We start from the raw sequence: 25192 nt of genomic DNA, 5'->3' as shown, positions 1-25192 counted from the left end.
TACCACTAAGCCACAATGGGAACTCCAAATGCAGAGAATTTTAAAATTCACAAAGGAATAATAATACTAATGATAATATAAATGCTAATACTTATTAACTGCTTATACACGCCAGATGCTGTTCTACTAAATGTTTTACGTGTGCTTCCATTTAATCTTTATTCCAACCCTTTGGGGCAGTTACTGTTACTATCTCCATTTTACATGTAAAAAACTAAGGTACAGGGTCACATAGCCCGTGATTCCTGGAGCTGGAATTCCAAACCACATCCTCTGACTCTAGAACCTGCACTCTTAAATACACGCTTCTGTTTTCACTTAGAGAATACTATGAACAATTTGATGCCAATATGCATAAACTGAGACAAAAGAGAAATTTCCCATAAAATAAAAAAGGTAAAGAAAAATCTAAATAAACCTACACCCATTAGACAAATTGAATCAGTAATCTAAAATCTACCAAAAAACCGCAAGAGCAAGCAAAGCTTTTACAAGAAATTCTACAAAATCATCAGATAACCTCCATCTTATTCATACTGCTTCAAAGAAAAGAAAAAGAGAAAGAGCTGCCCAACTCATTTTAAAAGGATATTATATAATCTGATACTAAAACTCAACCAAGGACAACAGAAAACAAAAATCCTGGGCCGTTTTCAATTATGATCGCAGATGAAAAAATTCTATTAAAATATTAGCATATCAAATAGAGCAATTTACCTAAAAAAAAATCAGATTTGATTTCAAAAATGCCAGGATGTTTTAATGTTTGAAAATCTGTTAGTGTATAATTCACTTACTGCTATTACAGGCTGGATGATTCTTTGCTGTGGGGCTGTCCTGTACATTATAGGATGTTTAGCAGCATCCCTGGCCTCTACCTACTATCTACTTATACCACCTTTCTCCCAGCTGTGCCAACCAAAAGTATCTCTAGACTTATTCATACTTAAGTATCTCCAGACTTACTGCCAAAGGAAACCGTCCCTGGTTGAGAACCACTGATGCAGAGCTTGGTGAACTGTCTCATGCATCATGTTTCCACTTAATGAGATGTGGGCCAACTGTACAAGTCTAATGAAACACAGGCCAAACTCCTACATTTTGTTTCAAATAACTACCCATCAAATATAGTTTTTACTTAGAATTTAGTGTTACACACCAAAAGGACAATATTAAATTCACTTTGTTATTCCTCTGTATGAAAATGAGGTATACTTCCATAGGATGCTGGCTCTAAATTTACTAAGGCTTTAATTTAGTAACCACATATGAACTATATGAGGACAACTTTTTGATAACTTTTATTGCAACATAATCTTTTTTTTTTTCTGCTTTTTTAGGGCCACACCTGCAGCATGTGAGGTTACCAGGCTAGGGGTCAAATCAGAGCTATAACCACCAGCCTACACCACAGCCATAGCAATGCGGGATCTGAGCCACATCTGCGACCTCCACCACAGTTCACAGCAACACCAGATCCTTAACCCACTGAGCATGGCCAGGAATCAAACCCACAATCTCATGGTTACTAGTCAGATTTGTTTCCACTGCACCACAATGGGAACTCCTATTGCAACATAATTTTAAGCTTATAGAAAAGCTGCAAGAATACAAGGAATTCTTTGTGCATCATTATCATTTACTCAGATTCAACATTTATATATTTTTTTCTCTATTAGGTTATCATTTTCTCAGTACAAACAGAAGTATTTTCCTTGAACCATTTAAGAGCAAGTTGAAGACATAGTGCCTTTTTACCACTAAGAACTTAGTACTTTCTAAGAACAAAGACATTTTTTGCATAATCATAGTACTATCTCACTCGACTTATACTCAGATTTCATCAACTGACTCAATAATGTCCCTTATATCTCTGTCTTCCCCCATCCAGATTCTAATCTCTGTATTGTATTTAGTTGTTTTAATTCCTCAGTCTCTCAGTCGGAAACAGTTTGTCTTCACCTTTGATTGCTGGATGTTTCCACATGATGGGGCTTAGGTGATGTTTTTTGGACAGTAACACCACGGCAATGATGCTTGTGTCCTCCTCAGTGCATACGACAGGAGGCACCAGATACCAGTCTGTCACAACAGTGGTTATGTGGTTCAAGCGGTATCCACCAGGTCTCTCCACTATAAAGTTACTATGTTTTTCTCTGAAATTATTAAGTTATTTGTAGGGAAATACTTTGGAACTAGGTAAATACCTTGCTCCTCATCAAACGTTTGCCTGCTATTTTGACATCAGAGATGATTTTTTAACTCCATCATTCCTTCTATGTACATCACTAGGCATTCTACTGTAAGAAAATGCTTTCCCTTCTCCCCGGTTACGTATGTTTATCAGTAGGGATTCAGGGATTCTCATTTTATTCAATGGATTACATATTTATTTAAATGCTCAAATTGTCCCAGAGTAGGCCAGAAGGAGCTATTTTGAGCTGACCCCTATGTACAAGGACAATTCTAATCCCCAAATATCATGCCCCTGCCACTAATCAGACTTCTGGGGCATCCTCCCCTGTTGCCAATTATTCTTTTCTTAGAGAATGCATCCTGAATTTATATCAAGCAAATGCATACACATTAGTAAAGTAAATATTCTGAAAATAAAATTCTGTTATTTTGGGATTATACACTACTTTGAGATCTACTTTACTAATATAGACATCAAGAGGTAAATTTAAGTTAAAAATCTGACTCCTTTAATGCACATTATTACTATGATAGATATAGTTATTCAAAGTAATTCTGATAACCAATCCAGAATTTGAATTATAAAATACAAAGGTTTTCATCTTTGGCATTTAAGTTCACTTTTCTACCCAAAGTACCACAGAATACTGAAGTTACAAAGAAGATACCAAGAAATTTGATTCATACATATTTATCCAGAAAGAAAGAGGTATCGGAGACTCTTTCTACAGATATTTTGCAACTTACATACATCCATTTTTAAACTTTCATTTGTAATTCTAAACTCAGCCTGATATTTCAAAGAAATGTTATAAATCATCTAATTTTTTTTTTGGACTGCACCCATGGCACATGGAAGTTCCCAGGCCAGGGACTGAATCTGAGCCACTAAAGAAACAATGCCAGATCCTTAACCCACTGTGCCACAGTAGGAGCTCCATAAATCATATAGTATAATCTTAATACTGATATAGAGGACCCTGGAGATGATATTGTTAAATCCCCTTCTTAAAAAAAAAAAAAAAAGCCCAGGCCCAAAGAGGTAAACTGTTACAGAAATAGCTACTGGAAAATTTAGAATTTGAATATGGATTTCAGGATTTCAAGGCAAGAGCTATTTAAAACATGCTACTTGCAACAGTGAGATTAATAGGTTAGTCCACCAAAAATAAAAAGCTACTTCACCCACAGTGTGGCTAAAACATTTAATAATGAACAATCAGTAGGGAACAAAAGTACTGCAGTAATCATTATTAGAGTAATCTAAAATGTGATTATGTTGAAAAGAAGTTTTTTAAATAACTAATTTGGGGCCGGGTTAATTAAAAGGTGAGGGGAAGAGCCATTATAAGTTTCTGTGCAGATTCTTAAAGGAAACTTAAAAGCTTTGGTCCTTATTCCTTAACGTCTACCTCGCCATACAACTCGGGACTTTCTTTCTCATGACAGGTATATACCATCAGTAGGATTCCGACCCATCAGGCATAAGTAAGGCTGTCTGGGACCCCTCCATGAACTGCCAGCTCCTTACATTAACATCTTAAATCTGCCCTGAGAAGGCTAGAAGAGACATGCTCTGTATCAGAGATGATACAGCACACAGGCTGCTAAAAGTTTTCTTGAAATAGAAGGTTAGACATGTAATTCTATAGTCTCCCTCATTTTATCTCATAAATGTTCCTCAATTTTTCAAGGGTATTTCCTTTAACATCAAATTTAAGCAGCTGGATTTACATACAGAAAACCATCAGTGATACTCATGCCTCCTCCATCTTTACCTGTCTGGTGTGATCAACTCCTGGATCTCCCATGATCTGAGGCCTTTTCCTGTTCTCTTTCCCATCTTGCTCCTCTAATTAGACTTGAAGCTGAAATAGGATGATTAACCCTCTCATGACCATGCTGATGCTTATACTAAATTAGGCAGCTGTTTCTTAAGTAGAGAGTGAATTCTCGGTGATAAACTTCAAGGATTATCTTACAGTTAATGATACAAAGAAACGATCAATTAGCTATTTTAAATCTGTACTGTAAAGGAACTGAATTTCCATATACAGTTACCACTGGTTAAGTTACATTTCATAAAGGGCAGCAATGAAAAGATGAAAGAAAATATTTTTAAAGTTGAAAACACAAAATGATCCAGCTGGCTTTTTTTAGCAGTTACCAATCTAGTATGCTATTTTTCAAAAGCTATTAAAGTGAATTACTTTGTGAGCCTGAGAATCAGAATTTTTCATGATAAAGAACTAAATGAGCAAATCAATGCCATACCTACCCTGAGTGGCTGTTGGAGGTAGTTTGAGGGTGTTGTCTAACTTTTCCCAAAGGTAAGTGGGTCGAGGAATGCCTTCCTCTGAGCTACAGAGCAGGATGACGTCGCTGCCGATGTCCTGGGACCCTTGGATCTGGCAGTGTGGGGCAGAAGGGGGAACTAGAGCAGGAAGAAGAAGGAGTAAGGTACACATTTACTATGAGCCAACTGGTGATGGTGGAGACATCAACATCCAGCACCCCGGGGCCTCAGATAACACTGGGGACCACAGACCAGGACACTAGCTCGGGAGTGAAGGCAGTGAATCGGGACTAGGCCACAGGTGCAGGACCTAAAATTTCAGCTGGCAGGGAACAAATATGTAAAGGGGGCTATACCCTCTGCTTATATTTTCAAGTTATTTTATGATTCTGGTTTCACTCTGCTTCCTTCAAAAAATTCAAAGAATTCTTCGGATCCTTCATGTCAACTTATTGCTTTATAAAAGCATTTCTGAAGATACACATGTTCACAGCAGCATTATTCACAATGGCTAAAAAAATGGAAAAAATTCATGTCCATAGATAAACGAAGGAATAAACAAAATGTGGTACATTCATACAATGGAATGTTATTTAGCTTTGATAAGTAAAGAAGTCACAGGCTACAACATGGATGAACCTTGAGGACATAATGCTAAATGAAATAAGTCGGTTATAAAAAGACAAATAATATAAGATCCCACTTATATGAGGTACCAAGGGTAGTCAAATTTATAGAAAAAGGCAGCAGAACAGTGGTTTCCAGTAGTCTAGAGGAGGAGAAATGTTTAATGGGTAGAGTTTTATTCTTTTAAGTCAAAGAGAGTTCTGGTGATTGGTTGTACAACAAGGTGAATGTATTAAACACTGCTGAACTGTTCACTTAAAAATTGGCTAAGATGGTAAATTCCATTATATGTTACTGCAGGTTTTTTTAAGGCCACAACTGTGGCATAAAGAAGTTTCCAAGCTAGGGGTTGAATCAGAGCTGCAGCTGCTGGCCACAGCCACAGCAACGTCAGATCCAAGCCACATCTGCAACCTATGTTGCAGCTTGCAGCAAGACCAACATCCTTAACCCACTGAGCAAGGCCAGGGATCAAACCTGTCCTCCTCATGGATACTAGTCGGGTTCTTCACCCACTGAACCACAATGGGAACTCCCTGCAATAATTTTTTTTTGATTAATGAAAGAGCCTATTTGTAAAGGAGATATTTTCAAGAACAGCATCCACTCACCCTATCAGCTACTCTCAGCTAAGATTATCTTAACAAAGTTCTTCGTTACTTTACAAACAAAAACCAGAAAGACCAACTTTATATCAGTTGCTGTCATGACGGGGGGAATTAGAGTCAGGTTTAAGTGTATCTACTATTTGATGGTAATGCAATGGACATTTTATAATCATTAAGACACAAGAACACAAATGATGTGAAACAAAAAATTACATTAAAAAAAGAACACTAAAGGAAGAAGATGGAAGTTCTTCCATCTAAGCCCAGGGTTTGGATTTTCATATTGGGTAAAGTACGCAGTAGAGGTTATATCCAAGTGGTGATATACTTGTAATGCTGGTGACATTTCAATAAACTGTGTTTCACCTTGCAAAAATGAATGAATGAGTGGAAAATGAATGCACTACACAGAGGAACCAGGAAAGAAAGTAGGTGAGGGAAGAGAGAACAATGACAGGGTATAGGTAGAAAGACTAAAGTCTCAAGGACTCCTAACTGCTATGATGGGATAAACCAATTTCAATTTACTCTCTTCAATATTGCCACTGCGACACTATGAAGGAAAACCCAAAATAATTATTTGAGGGTAGCATTAACTATAAGATAAATTAAAGGGTTTTTTCCTTCCCTTAAAAAATGAAAAAATAAACAAATGTGTATCATGTGGGAAGCTCGTTAGCTCAGTTCCAGGTGTGAGCATCCAAGTAACATTAAATTCCAATAGTACTTTGTGTTTAGTACTCAGAGTGTTTAAAAGTCTATACAGTTTTGGGGATTCCCATTGCGGCTCAGTGGTAATGAACCCAACTAGTATCCATCAGGATTCAGGTTCAATTCCTGGCCTCACTCAGTGGGATAAGGATCCAGTGTTGCCATGACTGTGGTTACAGAAGTGGCTCAGATCCCACATTGCTGTGGCTGTGGTGTAGGCTGGCAGCTATAGCTCCAATTCGACCCCATAGCCTGGGAACTGCTGTATGCCATGGGTGTGGCCAAAAAGAAAGTCTGTACAGTTCTGGAGTTCCTGTTGTGTTGCATCACCATGGTGGTGGTGCAACAGGATCGGCAGTGTCCTGGGAGCACTGGGATGCAGGTTCAATCCCTGACCTGGCACAGCGTGTTAGGGATATGGTGTAGCTGCAGCTGCGACATAGGTCACAACTGTGGCTCAGATCAGATCCCTGGCCTGGGGAACTCCTTAGGCCATGGGGCGGCTGGAAAAAAAAAAAAAAAAAAGTCTATACAGTTTAATATATTTGAATGAACAACAGTTCTAGGACAGAAATCTCCCACTTTTCCTGAGTTATCTTATTCTGTTTGAAGACTAGGAGAACAAGGCAGCAAGGCTACAGCATTTTCTTGCCCAGAGAAGGAAAATTGCAAGGATCCCCTACACTGGTATCCGCAGGTGACTCAACAGTGAAAGAGAAGCAGGGAGAATGTGCCAAGGGATCCTAGAGTAGATTTTGGGACTTAAGCAGGGGGAGGACAGTCAAGAGCATCTGCCTTCTCTCAGTACCTCTCGGTTTCCCCAAATGAACTGTATTTAGTCACTCCTGCCACAAGTACCCATTTAGGAGGCAGTTCTTTATTTCAGGGGCAGCACTGAGAAATAAAACATGCCGAGAATGAATTTAATTTAGCATGAGATAGTCTAACTGCATGGTATAAAGGAGAGAACATTGGTTTGAGAAAAGAGACCTCATTTTAATCTAAATTTTATTGTTGTTCATGGTCTACATAACTTTGGAAAAGGTGCTAAATCTATTTGGTCTCAGTATTAAGACCAAATTTATCATATAATTTATTGTTCAAGGATACTTTTGAGAGTAAGATTATTTAATAATCATTTTATTATTAAAATTCTGCCAAGACAAGAGGCGTAAGCTTAGAACTATCATGGGCCTACTCAGTGTTATACAGATACGTAGCAGTGGTAAACAGACTCAGATGTGCTAAAACCCCTGCTTCCCACTCACAACCAATTGTTCTTGATTTAATTTCCTTTCAACAATAAATCATATCCTGCGAAAACTTAGGAAAAGTGAGCAGACAGAGTTCCCTGGTGGCTCAGCAGGTTAAGGATCTGGTGTTGTCATTACTGTGGCTCAGGTTGCTGCTGTGGTGCAGGTTTGACCCCCAGCCCCAGAATGCCATGGGCACAGCCAAAAAAAATGTGAGAGGCCACTTTCTATGTTATTTTATATCACCTCTCTCACCTTCAGGAAAAGTCATTTAAAAAGCAGGCTTTTGAGAGTCCCCTGAAATGGGATAAAGAGTGGGGAGATCTATGCAGAGGAGGCATGGAGAAGCAGAGTTCAGAAAGGGTTGAAAGGAGAGAGGACAGGAAAAGCACACAAGCGGACAGAGTATAGAAGAACTGAACTGACAGAGGGAAATATGCTTGAGAGTAAATTCGTAAGTAAAGCTAACATTTCCTGTCACTCACCTAAAACTGTGAGGCCGGTGACCCCAATGTTCCTGCCCCCTCTATCTGGAAGATTGTTAACCAAACACTGGTAGGTGCCTGTATCTGAGAGTTGAGTGTTGTTAATGAAGATAGAGACATTGGTGGCTGGCATGGTGCCTGTAAATCCTACCCTACCATGGAACCGGGCGGCACCGTCGAACATCTGTCCACCTTGATACAGAATGACCTGCAAAGGAAAGAAAAATAAATAAATTGGCCACTGTATCTCTTTCTACACACATAACAATAACTACCTAGGAAACAATAGGCTCTATCAAGCACTGAAAAATTTTATTTCTAATCTTAGAGTTGGCACCAACTTTTTATTTTAGCACCTGTCTATAGATATCCAGGGTTCTAAATTCCTACACATCAAACTGGTGCGACATCGTATTCTTACCTAACGCATCAGAATGCAGAAAGTGCATTTTATGATACCTAACTATCAGTTCATAAATACTTTTACCAGTTCAAAAAATTAATTCCAAAACTAAAAGTTAAAATTAGCACTGCCATTCCCATGCTTTTACAGGTCACAAAATGACAGATCACTCAGTTATAGACTGACCATAAATGAATGTCATAAAAAGGAAGAAAAGTCACAAGTCCATCATTGCTTTCCTTATATTAGTTTCCTTATCAAAGTTAACTATTCCTGGAAGAGGATTCAGAGTGGTGTTGCAAAAAGCCCTTAGGGCTGAGTGTGAAGTACCTGGCTCCATTCAAGCTCTACCTGCAAATGCTTAGGTGACTGTGGTCAAGTCTTTCATTGCCTCTATCACTGACTCCTAAAATGATAAGGATAAACAAAATGATCTCAAAGTCTCAGCCTAATTATAAAAGTTCCATGGATTAAAGAAATAGAACTTACTGTTAAATATGTCTATTTTAATTTCGTATCAGAAAACTTAGCTTATCAAATAATTTTAGAAAGTAAAAGGCTTACTGAGGCAGAAAAGCTTCATAACAGAAATAAGCTAACTTTGGGAATGAAAGTATAGTCATGGTCACAATTCACTAATTTTCTGAGCATTTTTGTCTACAGTGGGCATCACACGTTATGGGTCTTTTACCTTTAAGTGATACAGTTTAATAGATAGCACTTGTATTATCACACATCTAATTTATTTGAGACTCTTGGGAGATGGCTAGTGTGCCTGGCTTTATTTTAAAACACTTGTGCAATTAACCAAATAAATCAAGTGCTATTATCTAATGTTACTTAATATTATCACTATCCTTAAAAGTACTCCCTAACCACTTGTGTTAGTGCTAGTCCCCTTCCTGTCAAAATACACTTTGCTTTCTCTGCCTTGGTATTTCCTGTCAGCAATGTCTTTTAATGAAATTCCAGGTTCCTAAATAAAATCCATAGGGGAGTTCCCTTGACATCTGTTAATTGCTTTTAAAAAAAAAAAAAAAAGTCTTTTACAAAGAGAAGAGCTTCTTCTGACAGTTGACTAATATTTTAAGGAGCACTTAAAACAGCATAGGCACGCCGGAAGTATCACCTTATTCTAGAAAGCAAATACAAACTCAAGAAGCTTTCTGACCCACCTTTTATGAAAAGATTAGAATTTCAGAGGTAGCATAGGATGGAACAGAAGTACCTGCTCAGGTTGGTTCGCATTGGAGAGAGGAATGACCATCCAAATGACATTGAGGTTAATGAGGGCAGCACTGGTAGTGAACGTACAGGGCAGGACTGCTGTCTGACCCCGGGCCACTTGGACACTCCCAGGGCTCTCTGAGACTTCCAGGGAAGCTGCAACACCTAAGGATGAAGGAACAGGGAAGTTATGTGATCACCCTTTCCTAACAGACCAAATTCCTTCGGAAAAGGTTTGTGTGTTTCACATTATCGACAATGTAAATAGGCTGACATGACAGTCTTACTAAACTACTACTGACCATTCACTGTATCAAAATACTAAAAACTGTTTATCCCTTTATATGTTATAAACTATAAACGAAAAGTATTACAGAATACCTATTCCATTTTGTAAGACACTATCTCATACTTGCCAGATTCAAAAACAAACTGGGAGAATTCAATTGACAGGGTTTGAACAAAGCTTTAATGGTGACAGGGGATAAGAAACTGAAAACATTTTAAAGCATCATTACACCTAGCACACTGTAAAATTAAATGCTTATATAGAAATCCAACAAAATATGAGCAGGATCTATATACCCAGAAAACTATAACATGCTAATGAAATACATCAAGACCAAATAATGGACAGACAGATATGTTCATAGGTTGGAAGACTCGATATTGTTAAAAGCCAATCCTCTCGAATTGCTGTACAGATGCAGAGCAATCCCAATCAGAATCGCAGCAGCCTTTTTGTAGATACTGACAAAGTACTTCTAAGACATGTGAAAAGGCAAAGAACTAGAATGGCCAAAAGAATATTGAAACAGAAGAACAAACTGGGAGAAGTCACACTGATTACAAAATTTGCTATAAATCAGCTGTAGCAATCAAGACAGCACAATACTAGCATAAGGACAGAGCACCAGACAAATGACACAGGACTGAGAGTTCTGAAATTAACCCTGTGTTTATGGTAAATTGCCTTTCAACAAAGGTACAAAACAATTAAATGAGAGAAAAAGTCTTTTCAACAAATGATACTAGAGCAATTTAATATCACTATGCAAAAAATTTAACTCAGATCCTTGCCTCACAGCATACACAAAAATCAACTCCAAATACATCGCAGACCTAGATGTAAGAACTAAAACTATAAAACTTCTAGAAATAAATGTAAAAGAAAATCTCTGTGGCCTTGAGTTCACCAAAGATATGTCCTTCGATATGTCACCAGGCCCATAAGCTGTGAGAGAAAAAAAGTAATAAATTATACTTCATTAAAATTTTTAAAAAAACTCTTGTGCTTAAAAAGACTCAATTAAGAAAGCAAAAAGCCACGGTATAGACTGGGAAAGAATATTTGTAAGCCACATATCTGATAAAGGAGTTGTATATACAATACATTAACAATTACAACTCAAAAATAACAAGACAAGCAACCTACTATTAAAATGAATAAAATATCTGAGTAAATATTTTAACAAAGGCTAATAATAAATACATGGGAACATGCTCAACACTATTACTCACTATGAAACTGCACATTAGAACCACCATAAGATACCATCACACATACATTGGAATGGCTATAGCTAACACAAAACCAAGTGCTGACAAGGATGCAGAGAAACTAGAATTCTCTTCATTCATTGCTGGTGGAAATATAAAATGGTACAGCCACTTCAGACAATAGTTTGTTTTCTTAAAAAGTTTAGCATAAACTTACCAGAAGTTCCATTCCTAGGAATCTACCCAAGTAAAATGAAAATATATGCCCACACAGAGACCATGAATGCTTAGAATACCATTACTGATATGATATCTCCAAATGAAATAATAAAAATATTCATCAATTGATGAATGGATAAACAAAATGTGGTATACCCATACAATGAAATAATACTGAGAAATGAAAAGCAACAAGTTACTGATACATGTTACAACATGGAGGAGACTTTCAAAAACATTCTTCTAAGTGAAAGAAGCCAGATTCGAAAACCTACATACTGTACTAATCGATTTAAATGAAATGTCCAGAAAAGGCAAACCTATAGAGACAAGAAGTAAATCTGTGGTTGCATGGGGCTAGAGAGAAGGGATAAGGGATTGATGCAAATAGTTGCAATGGAACTTTAAGGGCAATAGAAAACTAAAATTGGGTTGTTATGATGGTTGTACAACTCTACAAATTTATTAAAAATAATTGGATTTCATACTTTAAAGAGGTGAGTTCTTTGAAATGTAAATTATACCCCAATATTGATACTAAAATTCATGCATCCCAATGTTCATTGCAGCATTATTTCCAATTGTCGAGACATGGAAGCAGCCCAAATGTCTATCAACAGAGGGACTTGATAAAGAAGATATGGTACCTATATACAATGGAATATTATTCACCCACAAAAAAGAATGAAATAATGCCATTTACAGCAATGTAGATGGACCCAGAAATTATACTAAATGAAGTAAGTCAAATACAGAAAGACAAATACCATACAAGATCACTAATACATGGAATCTAACAAAAAAATGATTTAAAAAAAGAACTTACAAAACAGAAATAGACTCAAAGATTTTGAAACTAAATTCATGGTTATCATAGTAGAAATGCGGGGTGGAAGGGCTAAATTAGGGAGCTGGACCGACATATACACACTACTATATATATAATAAATAGCTAACAAGGACCTACTTTATAGCACAGGGTGATCTACTCAATATTGTGTAATAACCTATTTAGGGAAAGCACCTGAAAAATACTGTGCAATAATCTACTTGGGGAAAGAATCTGAAAAAAAATGAACATATGTATACATGTAACTGATTTACATTGCCGTACACCTAAAAGTAACACAACTTTCTAAGTCAACTATACTCCAATAAAATTTATTTTTAAAAATAAGTAAATAAAATTCAAAAAAAAAAATAAAAAGGAAAAGAATAACATACCAGAGCTAATTCCTGGCAAGTCAAAATCAATTGTTACCTCTTCTGAAAAGAAAGCCTACCCCCTGGGACTATAGAACAATATGGGAGGAACAGGAGATTAAAATAGGTCAGAGGGATCCAACAAAGAAGTTATTCTGAACATGAAAATACATTAAGTCGGTGGCAGTATCTCAAACTGTTTTATTTTGAAGTGTTATTACCTCAATTCTCTCAAAAAAGTAACAAAATAGCATACTGTTATGATTCCAATTCATTTAAAAAATAAATATACATAACACCTTCCTTCTATAGAACTTCGTGTTCTTCACATATAGTCTGATGATGCTCTTAGGAGTTAAATTTGCAGGATAAAATGTTTCATAAGATGAGCTATCTGTGGGAGAATATAAGGTACTTGATAGCATCAGGAAAAGTCTCTAAGTTGAATAACATTAGGGAAAATCTCAAAGTTTTAAAAAGGTAAGCTGAAAGAACCTCAGGTGTTAAAAGGGAGAAAGCAGATGTTATCTTTGGCAAGGACAGGAACAAGCCACCCCATGGGTAGAAGTGGATTAAGAGAGGGTATTTGTTAAAATGATTATGATAGATGCAACGGAGATGTTTTTAAAAGTAAGTGTGGAAACCAAACTGGCAGAAAACCTACCTCACTCCATGCTTCAGCTAATACTCTGAGGAAGAAGTGAAGGAAACATGCACCCCTTATAACTAACTGTACAAAATAATGCAACCCCCCACCCTCAATGCAATAATTTCAAGATGAATGCACACAATCTGTGGTACAGGTTTTAAAAAGAAAAAAAAAGGGTAATATAAACTAAGAATGAAAGATGAAGATGGAGATGGAGAAACTACCAAATGTGGCAGGATTTCAATAAAGGAAGGGTAGGTTTGCAGGATGGAGTGGGAGCTGAGAGAAAAGGAGCAGGTCAGCCGGCAGAGGGCAGGCCCCCAGGGTGGCAGAAGCTGTGAAAGAGTGTCTCCATTGGCTTCACATTTTCCCATGAGGTTAACGCTGGAAATCTCAAGCACTGAGATACCAGCAGAAGATATATTCCAGGTATGTTGCTTTCAGAACTTGTAAAAATATGGGTTTGAAGCTGAATAGGTCTAGTTTGAAATCCAGCTCTTTCATCTACTTAGCTCTGTGGGCTCAAATAAGCCACTTACTTTCTGATTCTGTTGCTGCTCTTGTAAATTAGGGCTAAGAATACCATCACATCATCAGAAGCGTATGTGAGGGCAGCTCCAGGGTAAAAGGCTGACGGCTGACGATGACCACTCCACGGTCACTACTGCCAGCTGACACAGAGGGCACACTGACCACATAGCAAGTCCACATTGAGCACTCTATATAAACATACACATACACACACTCATGTAATACTACAAGGTATCTTATACCTCATACATAATTTCATATACATAAGAAATTAAGGCCCAGAGAAGAAAAAAAAACCAGCTCTAGGTCACATACAAAGTGGTAAGCCCTGGATTCAAATCCAGACAGTTTCTCTACAGAGAACATATACTTAATGACCACACATAAAGCTTAGAAAATCAGTCTATAAATGTTTGCTGTTGTCATTACTACTATATTATACAATCACATATTTTTTTTCCATCTTTTTAGGGCCGCACCTGCAGCATATGGAAGTTCCCAGGCTAGGGGTTAAATCAGAGCTGTAGCTGCCAGCCTACGCCACAGCCACAACAATGCAAGATCCCCAACCCACTGAGCGAGGCCAGGGATTTGAACCTGCCTCCTCATGGATACTAGCTGGATTCATCACCGCTGAGCCACGACAGGAACTCCAACAATCACATAATAAATCAGTATGGACTTTTACATTAAGCCATCAGATGAAAACTCCCTTAACGTTCTATTTCCCAGCCTACAAGGCAGCTTTGATCTATCTCATCCTCTTCCTCCTCTCTCCTCATCGAATGCCAACCCCTCATCCGAGCATCATTTCTACTCTGTCCTCTTAGCTTCCTTAGTAACCTTATCAGATTGTCCCCTCTCTTGTAGCCTCAGCCTCTCCCCCTGCACCCCTGACAGCATTTAAACATATTCAGGTATTTCCACTTAAAAACAAAGTCCCTCCCTCCCTCCACCCACCCTATGCTTCCCTCCAGGGCCTGCCCCTCTGACATTTGCCCATCAACCTGTTTGAAAGAGCGTCTATACTCACTCTCTCCAGACTCTTCCACCATTCTGCCTTCAATCCACTCCTGCTATCATTACTTTTTAACAACAGTTCTCTCGAGGTTTTCCAGAGACCTCCTGATGGATTCAAAACTCTTGAATTCACACTTGGACTCTCAGTAGCATCTAACAAAGAGGACCATTCCTCGTTCCTTCTTGAAATCGGTTTTCTCTTAGCTTCAGTGATATAATTTACTTCTAGTTTTCTTTCCATATCTCTGGATACTTCTCAGTCTCTTCTGCTTCTTCTCCCTTCTCTACCCAGCTATTAAATGTTGGCAGTCCTAAAGGGATGCCTGTTCTTCTTATTCTAAACTCTCCCTGCAGAGAGTTTATCCACTATCACGGCTTTAATTCTCAGATACAGGCCAAGGGACTCCAAATTTATCTAACCAAAACCTCTCCTCTTACATCCAACTGCCTTCCAGGCATCTCCACACAGCCACCCCAGAGGTATCGCAAGTCAACTTGTCCACGTTCAAACTCTTGATCTTCCCCTCTGTACCAGCACCCTCTGTATATGCGGCTCCTTTCTAGAGTTCCTTAGGCTACTGAATGGCCCAACTAGCCATCCAGTTGGACAAAAGTCAGAAATTTAGAAATCTTTCTTGATTCCTTCTACTCTCTCAACATCTCCCAAAACCAATCCATGATCAAGTATGATCCATTTTACCAATTAAATTTCTCTTGACTTGTTAAAACAGAGCCTTTGTTCTATCTTAAGTCTTTCTTCTGATTTTCGGTTCCACATCTAATTCTTTACTTATTAACCTCCTACCCGTTCTTCATATTAGCTTAAATGCTACCTTCTCACAGAAGAACCTTTCCTGATCCCTCAGTCAAGATCGGGGTCTCAGAAAGCACTGTTCCTTTCATTCTAAACACCATTCAAACTTGTAATCATACTTTCATCAGCGGGATTATTTAAGACAACTTCATCAAATATTGTGAGGTACATAAAGAACTCCATTACTGAAAGCACACAATAAGAACTCAATAAATACATATTGCCTGATTGATCTAGTTCAATTTGCACATGAAAACACCAGAGTCCAAAGAGCTACACTTGCCAAAGTCTTAAGATTAGGACCCATTTCTTCTGACTGCCAATAGAGCGTATTTTCTACCATTCCCAACTCTTTCATGGACTGCATTTTTGAAAACAAATGATACTATTATTTGTATTATAATTAGGATAAAGGGACACTTCTTTACCAATAGAACCAATACTGAGCAAGAAGAACTCAATTTATTTGTAAATATATCTGTTCTACTCTCAGTCTCATGCATACAGAATTTAACATAAAAAAGCCCATTATGCTCTTTTTCTATGCAACAATTTTGAAAGTCATCCAACACCCTAAAATTCCAGATATAAGATATAAGATATCAAAATGAGTTTTAAGAATGGCTACCCTGAAGGATTTGCACAAAGATGGCTGAAAACTGGCCATATAACTTTTAGGATTACACAGATAATAAACAGGTTGGGGTGAATGTCTGTAAAGAGATTTTGAGGAGAAAATTTTTCATTTGAGCTGTGGTATGTTCTAAGTCCCACTCCATTCCCACCTAGCAAAAGGGCCTATATTCCCTGAATGTGTCGGGGTCAAGGACATCTGAATGTTTCCAATGGATCAGATGTGAACACACAGGAGCTGGTACTTAGGTTCTGTTCAAGAGGGCTATCTAATGAGAAGTCCAGGAGAAGGGAGCTGGAGGTAGACCTCTGGACCAGAGAGTGGACCACTGGCACTCTGAGAACTACACATACATTTCTGTATATAAATTAAGATTTTCTTGTTTTGCTTTATTTTGAAACTCAGAGTGATCAGAAAAATCATGTAACCTGCTTAAGTTTTCATCTAGAAAAAGAACTTAATCTGAAATAAATTTAAAGATGTGAAATAAAATTTAAAATTCAAATTGCTTTGTGATTGTGTCTCAGGATTCCTATTTGACACACTGATTCAAAAATGAATATAACTGAAATTTTCTTAGAGTAAGAAGGAAGGAAATAGGTGCATTTTACATTTTTTAAATAATTTTTATTTTTTTTCCTTTATAGCTGATTTACAGTGTTGTGTCAATTTTCTACTATACAGCAAAGTGACCCAGTCACACATACATATATACATTCTATTTCTCACATTATCCTCCATCATCAGTGACTAGATATATAATTTCCAGTGCTATACAGCAGGATCTCATTGCTTATCCATTCCAAAGGCAACAGTTGGCACCTATTAACCCCAGATTCCCAGTCCACCTTCAGTCCCTCCCCTTCAGCAAATCACAAGTCTATTCTCCAAGTCCATGAGTTTCTTTTCTGTGGCCAGATTCATTTGTGCCTTATATTAGATTCCAGATATAAGTGATATCATATGGTATTTGTCTTTTTCTTTCTGACTTACTTCACTCAGTATGAGTCTCTAGTTCCATCCATGTTGCTGCAAATGGCATTATTTTATTCTTTTTTATGGCTGAGTAGTAGTCCATTGTGTATATATACCCCATCTTCTTAATCCATTCAACTGTCAATGGACATTTAGGTTGTTTCCATGTCTTGGCTATTGTGAATTGTTTCACATTTTAAATGCTAACTTTTTTTCTATTTTACTTTAAAAATTCTAAAAACTCTACTTCATTTTATTTTATTTTGCTTTATTTTTGTCTTTTTAGGGCCACACTCACAGCATATGGAAGTTCCCAGTCTATGGGTCAAATCAGAGCTGCAGCTGCCAGCCTACGCCCCAGCCACAGCAACATAGGATCCAAGCTGTATCTGCGACCTACACCACAGTTCACAGCAACTCTGGACCTTAACCCACTGAGCGAGGCTGGGGATGGAACCCGCATCCTCATGGAGCCACAGCAGGAACTCACCCTATTTCCTTTTAGAGTGTATTTCCATGTTTTAAATACTAGACAGGAATTTAAACTTTAATGCTAAATATCAAATTAAAAATTCATTTAAAATATCTTACAACTTGTAATATTTACATGTAAAATGCATAATTTAAGAGTTGAATTGGCAGCATTTTGCAGACTTGAATCATTCCTTAGTACTTTCACCCAAGAAAAATTAAGTCAACTCATGAATTGTGAATGACTCTCATCAATTAAACAAGATAGACATAAAGCACATGGTACTGTTGCCTCCCAGAAGTTGAAACCATAAATAACAGTTGTCTATACTCTTTCTTTAGACCTCTATTCCCCAAGATTTAAAGCAGAAAGAAATCCACGTTTTCTTAGGCCAAGAGGTACATGTTAAAGGAGAAGAGGATGACAGCAAAGAATCTTTAAAAATGTTGAGGAATCATCCATACTACATAGCCAAGAGAACTGACAAAGGGCACTTTGATTGGCTAGACTCAAAAGACAAGGGACAAGGCCTCCCCTACAAATCCATCACAGCCAGAATGTCTGAGATTCAGAAGCAGCACCCAACACAAGCATTTCAACTGAAAGGTCAAAATAGAGCATTGGCTGATGTCTGCTGAGCATGTGTTCAAGTTTCAGCCCAACTGCCAGAACACTGCCCTCTGGGAATGTGGTCTGCAAAGACTCAAAAGGATCTTATGGCATTTTGGGAAACCTATGATGTCTTTCACCCAAAATGTTATTATCAGAAGTCACATAAGGCCTAATGGCTTATATGAGTCCAGTATGATTTCATAAGTGCTGTTTTGTGCATATAAAAATTATAACATAAAATTCATTAACCTGTTCAAATTCAGTTTTACAGTTCCATCAGATTGAAATAAATTTAAAGAAAAAATTCTATGCTATACTACTTGTTTTCTGAAGCAAAGTCTCTAATACTATAGTAGTTTTAAAAGAAATCACTTTCTCTTCATATTTCAAGGAAATTGTAATCAGATGAAATAATCTTGCCAACACATTATATATAACTGCTGTATTAACTTAAAAAATATTATTTGTGTTAACTGACATTAAATTAGGTTAAAGCCATCAACACAGCACCAAATTAAATGAAGAGTAAATATTTGGTTAATTTGATCAATGTAGACTGCTTTATTATGCACTGGTCATCTACCAATTTACAGGATCAGTGCCAAATTTCTACTTCATTTTATGCCATAATAAGCAATACACATAGTTTATTGTTGTTATGCAAAGGCAGGCTACCATAAAATTATACATCCTCATCCACTGACTGAAGCAATCTACATCATACATGTTCCATGGTATCACAGTATTGTGTTTCCACGGTGTTACACTGCCCCTTGCAATGTCATTGCAGTGCCTTCTCATTGACTCCTCCTATTCAACCACAAACATTACTCAGGAAACATGTCAAAGGCAAACAGCATGCCTGGGAACTTGGGTACAGAAGTGATTTCCTCAGGTGGAGTTCCAAAAAGTAGACCCAGAGATGACCCAGAGGTCCAGAGTGTGGCCACGGCCTTATACTAAATCAATGCTCACATTCTACATTATCACACCCCTTTGTCATTTTTCAAATGATCAAAAGTATATGCATCTGCCTTCTTGGCCCGCTCATGACACAGTATATCTATTATATGGGTGACATTTACTCAGCCCCTAACACTTTATGTGAAACTGAACAGAACCTTTCTTCTACAGCAAATCTCCCATTATTACCACCCTCTCCTGATGTTATATCTGGCTTCAGGCATAGATGTTCCACTCCATTTAGGAATTCCCTTACAGGGCTGACTACACTCTAATAAGGTTACAGATGATTTACATATATATTTTGTTTAGCCTATATTATATGACCCACTTAGAATTTTTAAGTACTCTGAATTACTTACAAGTAAATAGTATAAAACTCTAGATTACTAGCTTATCTTTAAAAACTTTAAGATTTAGTAAAACTGGCCCCACACTTCTCATGGCAATTGATTACTACTGCCCCATCAGACAAATTATGTACTCTCCACATTGCCACAATCCCCACCACTCCCTATTGTCTACAATATAGCCCATACTCTACTCAGTCAGGATACTTGCCTGACTCCTACAGACATTTGTGTTTACAAATCCTTTTGTAAAACTGAGTAATGTGATTATAATTAGATGTTTAAAGAAGCAAGCCACAAAAGCAGATCCAAATTTGGTAGTGTTATAATGGACATGATAATATGACTGCTTTCACAGCCAAAACTCCCTTCAGGGAAAGCAAAATGAAGCAATTCTTTAAACATAGGTCACCATGATTTGTGACATAGGATCTCATTCACACTCTTGCTTGCTACAAATGACTGTGCCAGGAATTAGCACTAGACCAAATTAGTCACCTATGGAACCAAATGCTGAGCAGCCTTCAACCAAATGGACTGGAAACTTTCAAAAAGATATCCTACTCCAGAAGACAAACAAAAGGCCACATCAAGAGGTAGGAGGGGCGATTACACAATATAAGCAACCACATACCTACTAGGTGGGAAGCCCCACAGACTGGAAAGTAACTGTATCACAGACACTCAGCTACAGGAATAAGAATTCTGAGATCCACGTCAAATCCCCATGCCTGGGGTTCTGGAATTTGGAGAAATCTGGCAATGAAGGCCAGTGGGGCTTGTGCGCAGGAGCTCCACGGGACTGGGGGAAACGGAGACCCCATTCTTGAAAGGTGCATACAGACTTTCACATGTACTGGATCCCAGATCAAAGGAAAGGCTCCATAGAAATCTGGGTCGGACCTGACTGCAGTTCTTGGTGGATCTCCTGGGAGAACAGGGGGTGAATGTGGCTTGTTGTGGGGGAAGTGCATTGGAGGCAAAGCTCTTGGGAATATTCATCAGCATTCATCTCTCTAGAGGTGGCCATTTTGGGAAAATCTGGCCCTACCCATCAGCACTGAGAAGCCCCAGGCCAAACAACAATCAAGGTGGGATCACAGCCCCACCCATCAGTAAACAGGCTGCCTTTAAGACCCCCAGGCACATAGCCACCTGTAATCTCACCCAGAGACAAAGCCCCACCCACAAGTGGGATGGGATTCAGCCCCACCACGTACCAGTGGGCAGGCATCAGTACCTCCCATCAGAAAGCCCACAGCAAGCCTCATTGCCAACTTCAGCCACAAGGGGGGCAGACACCACAAGTAAGAAAGGCTACAACTGTATTGTCTGTAAAAAGGTCACCACACCAAAAATCTATAAAAATGAAAAGGCAGAGAACTATAACTCAGATAAGGGAGCAAGAAAAAAACCCAGAAAATCAGCTAAGTGATCTGGAGATTCTCAGCCTCCAGGAAAAGGATTTAGACTGTCGATGCTGAAGATGATGCAAGACATTGGAAATAAACTAGAGGCAAAGATGGATAATTTACAGGAAACACTGAGCAAAGAGATACAAGATATAAAACTTAACCAAATTAGTCACCTATGGACCAGACAATTGTTTATGAGATAACTGTCCTAAGATCCTTGTCAAGAGGTGTAACAAATACAATAGTGCCTGGAAAATTCAATAGGATCTTCCCTCTTGTTAGAGAGTTTGAGAAAGAAGCAATGTGAGAGAGAGAAGAACTAGATCACCAAAAATAGGAATAAAGAGGGACATTAAAAAATGCTAAAGGTATCAATTCATCAAGAACATATCAATCCTGTTATGCACCTAACAATTGAGCTTCAGAATACATGAAGTAAAAATTAACAGTACTGAAAAGAGAAAAGAAAAAAAATCCCAAACATAGTTAGAGACTAGAACACTCTTCTGTAATTAACAATTATATAAAATGAATATAAAAAATCAGTTTTAAAAACATTAGTAAAAATACAGAAGACATAAACAACACTACCTTAACTGAGATTTTTAGGACACTCTACCTAGTATTATGGAATACACTTTTTTTTTGTTTGTTTGTTTTCCTTTTATGGGGCCACACCACAGCATATGGAGGTTCCCAGGCTAGGGGTTTAATCAGAGCTACAGCTGCCAGCCTATGCCACAGCCACAGCAATGCAGGATCTGCAGCCTACACCACAGCTCACAGCAATGCAGGATCCTTAACCCACTGAGCGAGGCCAGGGGTCGAACTTGCAACCTTATGGTTCCTATTCAGATTCGTTTCTGCTGTGCCACAAGGGGAACTGTGGAATACACATTTTTAAGTGCATATGAAACATTCCCCAAGATAGACCATGTTCTGAGCTACAAAATAAACTTTAACAAATTTAAAATAATTAAAATCATACAAAAATGTTAATTAATTTAGAACTCAATAACAGAAAAAAAAATTAGAAAATGTTCAAATATTTATAAAAACCCACTTCCAAATAATTCATGGGTCAAAGGTCAAATTATCAGGAAAATTAGAAAATTTTTTGAATGTCATAAAAGCTAAAACAACATATCAAAACACATGGGAAACAACCACACACTACTTTGAGGAAAATGAATAGCATCTAAATGTTCACAGAATTAAAGAAAAAAGGTTTATAATCAACAACTTAAGCACCCACCTTAAGAAACCAAGAAAAGAAAATTAAATCAAAATCAAGTCAAAGAAAAGCATAAAGATAAGAGTAAAATTCACTGAAAATGAAGACAGGAAAATGATGAATGTGTAAATCACTGAAATCAAAAGCTGGTTCTCTGGGAGTCAATATTTGATAAATCTCTAACCAGACTGAGCAAGAATACAACAGAAAAGACATAAATTACCGTCATTAAAGAAGAGACATAACTACAGATCCTAGAGACATTAAAAGAATAATAAAGGGATACTGTAAATAACTTTATGCTAATATATTTGGTAACACAGATGAAATGAACAAATTCCTTGAAAGACACAACTACCAAAGTTCTCTGTAAAAAAATATAGCCTGACTAGCCCTATGCTCATTTAAAAAAAAATGAATTAATATGCATTTAAGAATCTCCCCACCAAGATAACACCAGGTCCAAATGGCTTCAAATGTTAACTGTGCCAAACATTTAAAGAAAAAATAATGCAATAAAGAATTCTATGTATAAATTCTTGCAGAAAAAAAGGGAACACTCCCAAGTCATTTTGATGCTAGAATTACTGTGATACTAAAATCCAACAAAGATAATACAGGCAAAGAAAATTACAGACTAACATCCCTTCTAAACATAAGTATCATTCATTCTATGAAGCACAATCAACCTGATACCAAAACCAGACAAAAATAACAGACACAAAAAAGAAAATCATAGGCCAATATCACTGATGAACATAGATGCAAAAATCCTTAACAAAATATTAGTTAACCAAATCTAAATATATATTAAAAAGATCATACACCATGATCAAGTAGGATTTATCCCAGGGATGCAAAGATTCTTCAGTATCCACAAATCTATCAGTGTGATATACCACCATCAACAAATTGAAAAATAAAAATCATATGATCATCTCAACAGATTCAGAAAAGGCTTTTGACAAAATTCAACTCCCACTGATAAAAACTCTCTGAAGAGTGGGCATAGAGAGGAACTACCTCAATATAATCAAAAGCTGTTTATGACAAACCCACAGCTAACATCACTCTCAATGGTGAAAACCTGAAAGCATTTTCACTAAGATTAGGAACAAGACAAGGATGTCCACTTTCACCAAAGTTATTCAACATAGTTTTGGAAGTCCTAGCCATGGCTATCAGAGAAGAAAAAGAAATAAAAGGAATCCAAATTAGAAAAGAAGTAAAACTATCACTGTTTGCAGATGACATGATACTAAGAAAATCCTAAAGAGAACTGTTAGAGCTCATCAAATGAATTTAGTAAAGTTGCAGGATACAAAATTAATGCACAGAAATCGATTGCCTTTCTATATATTAACAATCAAAGATCAGAAAGCAAAATTAGGGAAACTGTCCCTTTTACCATCTCATCAAAAAGAAGAGAATACCTACGAATAAACCTACCTAAAAAGATAAAAGACTTGTACTCTGAAAACTATAAGACACTAATGAAAGAAATCAAAGATTTGTGTAAGACCCAAATAGATGGAAAGATATACCATGCTCTTGGATTGGAAGAATCAATATAGTCAAAATGATAATACTATCTACAGATCCCAATGCAATCTCTATCAAATTACCAAGGACACTCTTTAGAGAACTAGAACAAACTATTTAAAAATTTGTACAGAAACACAAAAGACCTAAAATATCCAAAGCAATATTGAAAAGAAAAAACAGAACTGGAGGAATCAGGCTCCCTGACCTCAGACTATACTTCAAAGCTACAGTCATCAAAACAGTATGGTACTGGCACAAAAACAGAAATATACATCAATGCAACAGGGAAGCCCAGAAAGAAACCCAAGCACCTATGACAAAGGAGGCAAGAACATACAGTGGAGGAAGTCTCTTCAATAAGTGGTGCTGGAGGAGTTCCCATAGTGGCGCAGTGTAAACAAATCCAACTAGGAACCATTAGGTTGCGGGTTCTATCCCTGGCCTTGTTCAATGGGTTAAGGATCTGGCACTTCTGTGAGCTATGGTGTAGGTCTCAGACATGGCTCAGATTTGTCATTGCTGTGGCTGTGGTGTAGGCTGGCAGCTGTAGCTCCACTTCAACCCCTAGGCTGGAAACCTCCATATGTCTTGGGTGCATCCCTAAATAGCCAAAAAAAAAAAAAAAAACTGGACAGCTGCATTAAAAAAATGAAATTAGAACATTCTCTAATAACAGACACAAAAATAAACTCGAATGGACTAAAGACCTAAATGTAAGGCCAGATACTATAAAACTCCTAGCAGAAAACATAGGCAGAACACTCTTTAACATAAATCTCAGCAACATCCTGTTTCATCCACTTCCTAGAATAATGACAATAAAGAGAAAAATAAACCAATGGGACCTAATTAAACTCCAAAGCTTTTGAACAGCAAAGGAAATCATTTAAAAAAAAAAAAAAAGACAACCTACAGAATGGAAGAAAATCTGCAAATGATACAACCAACAAAGACTTAATCTCCAAAATATACAAACATCTCATACCAAAAAAATAAACCACCCAACTGAAAAATGGGCAGAAGACCTGAATAGACATTTCTCCAAAGAAGACATAGAGCCAGCAGGCACGTGAAAAAATGCTCAACATCACTAATTTAGAGAAATGTAAATCAACTATAATGAGGCACCATCTCACACCAGTTAGAGTGGCCATCATTAACAAGTCAACAAACAACAAATGCTGGAGAGTGGAGGGGATGTGGAGAAGAGGGAACCCTCCTTCATGGTTGGTGGGAATGTAAATTGGTAC

At 37.4% G+C, this 25192-nt stretch overlaps 1 protein-coding gene across 2 annotated transcripts in view; it reads right to left on the bottom strand.

Annotated features, from left to right (window-relative positions):
• Window positions 1–25192, bottom strand: part of IGSF11 (immunoglobulin superfamily member 11) — a 141016-nt gene that overhangs the window by 19578 nt on the left and 96246 nt on the right. For both annotated transcript variants that reach the window (XM_013982416.2, XM_021070331.1), the window contains exons 2-4: window positions 9808–9971; window positions 8177–8384; window positions 4475–4630 (exon numbers count right to left, since the gene is read on the bottom strand). In XM_013982416.2, the coding sequence (XP_013837870.2) occupies window positions 4475–4630; window positions 8177–8384; window positions 9808–9971 (528 nt within the window). The remainder of the gene's footprint in view (window positions 1–4474; window positions 4631–8176; window positions 8385–9807; window positions 9972–25192) is intronic.

This window comes from Sus scrofa, chromosome 13 (genome assembly GCF_000003025.6).
Source record: "Sus scrofa isolate TJ Tabasco breed Duroc chromosome 13, Sscrofa11.1, whole genome shotgun sequence".
Taxonomy (NCBI): Eukaryota; Metazoa; Chordata; class Mammalia; order Artiodactyla; family Suidae; genus Sus; species Sus scrofa.
The sequence above is the reverse complement of the archived record's forward strand: the minus strand, read 5'-3'. Positions and strand labels throughout refer to the sequence as shown.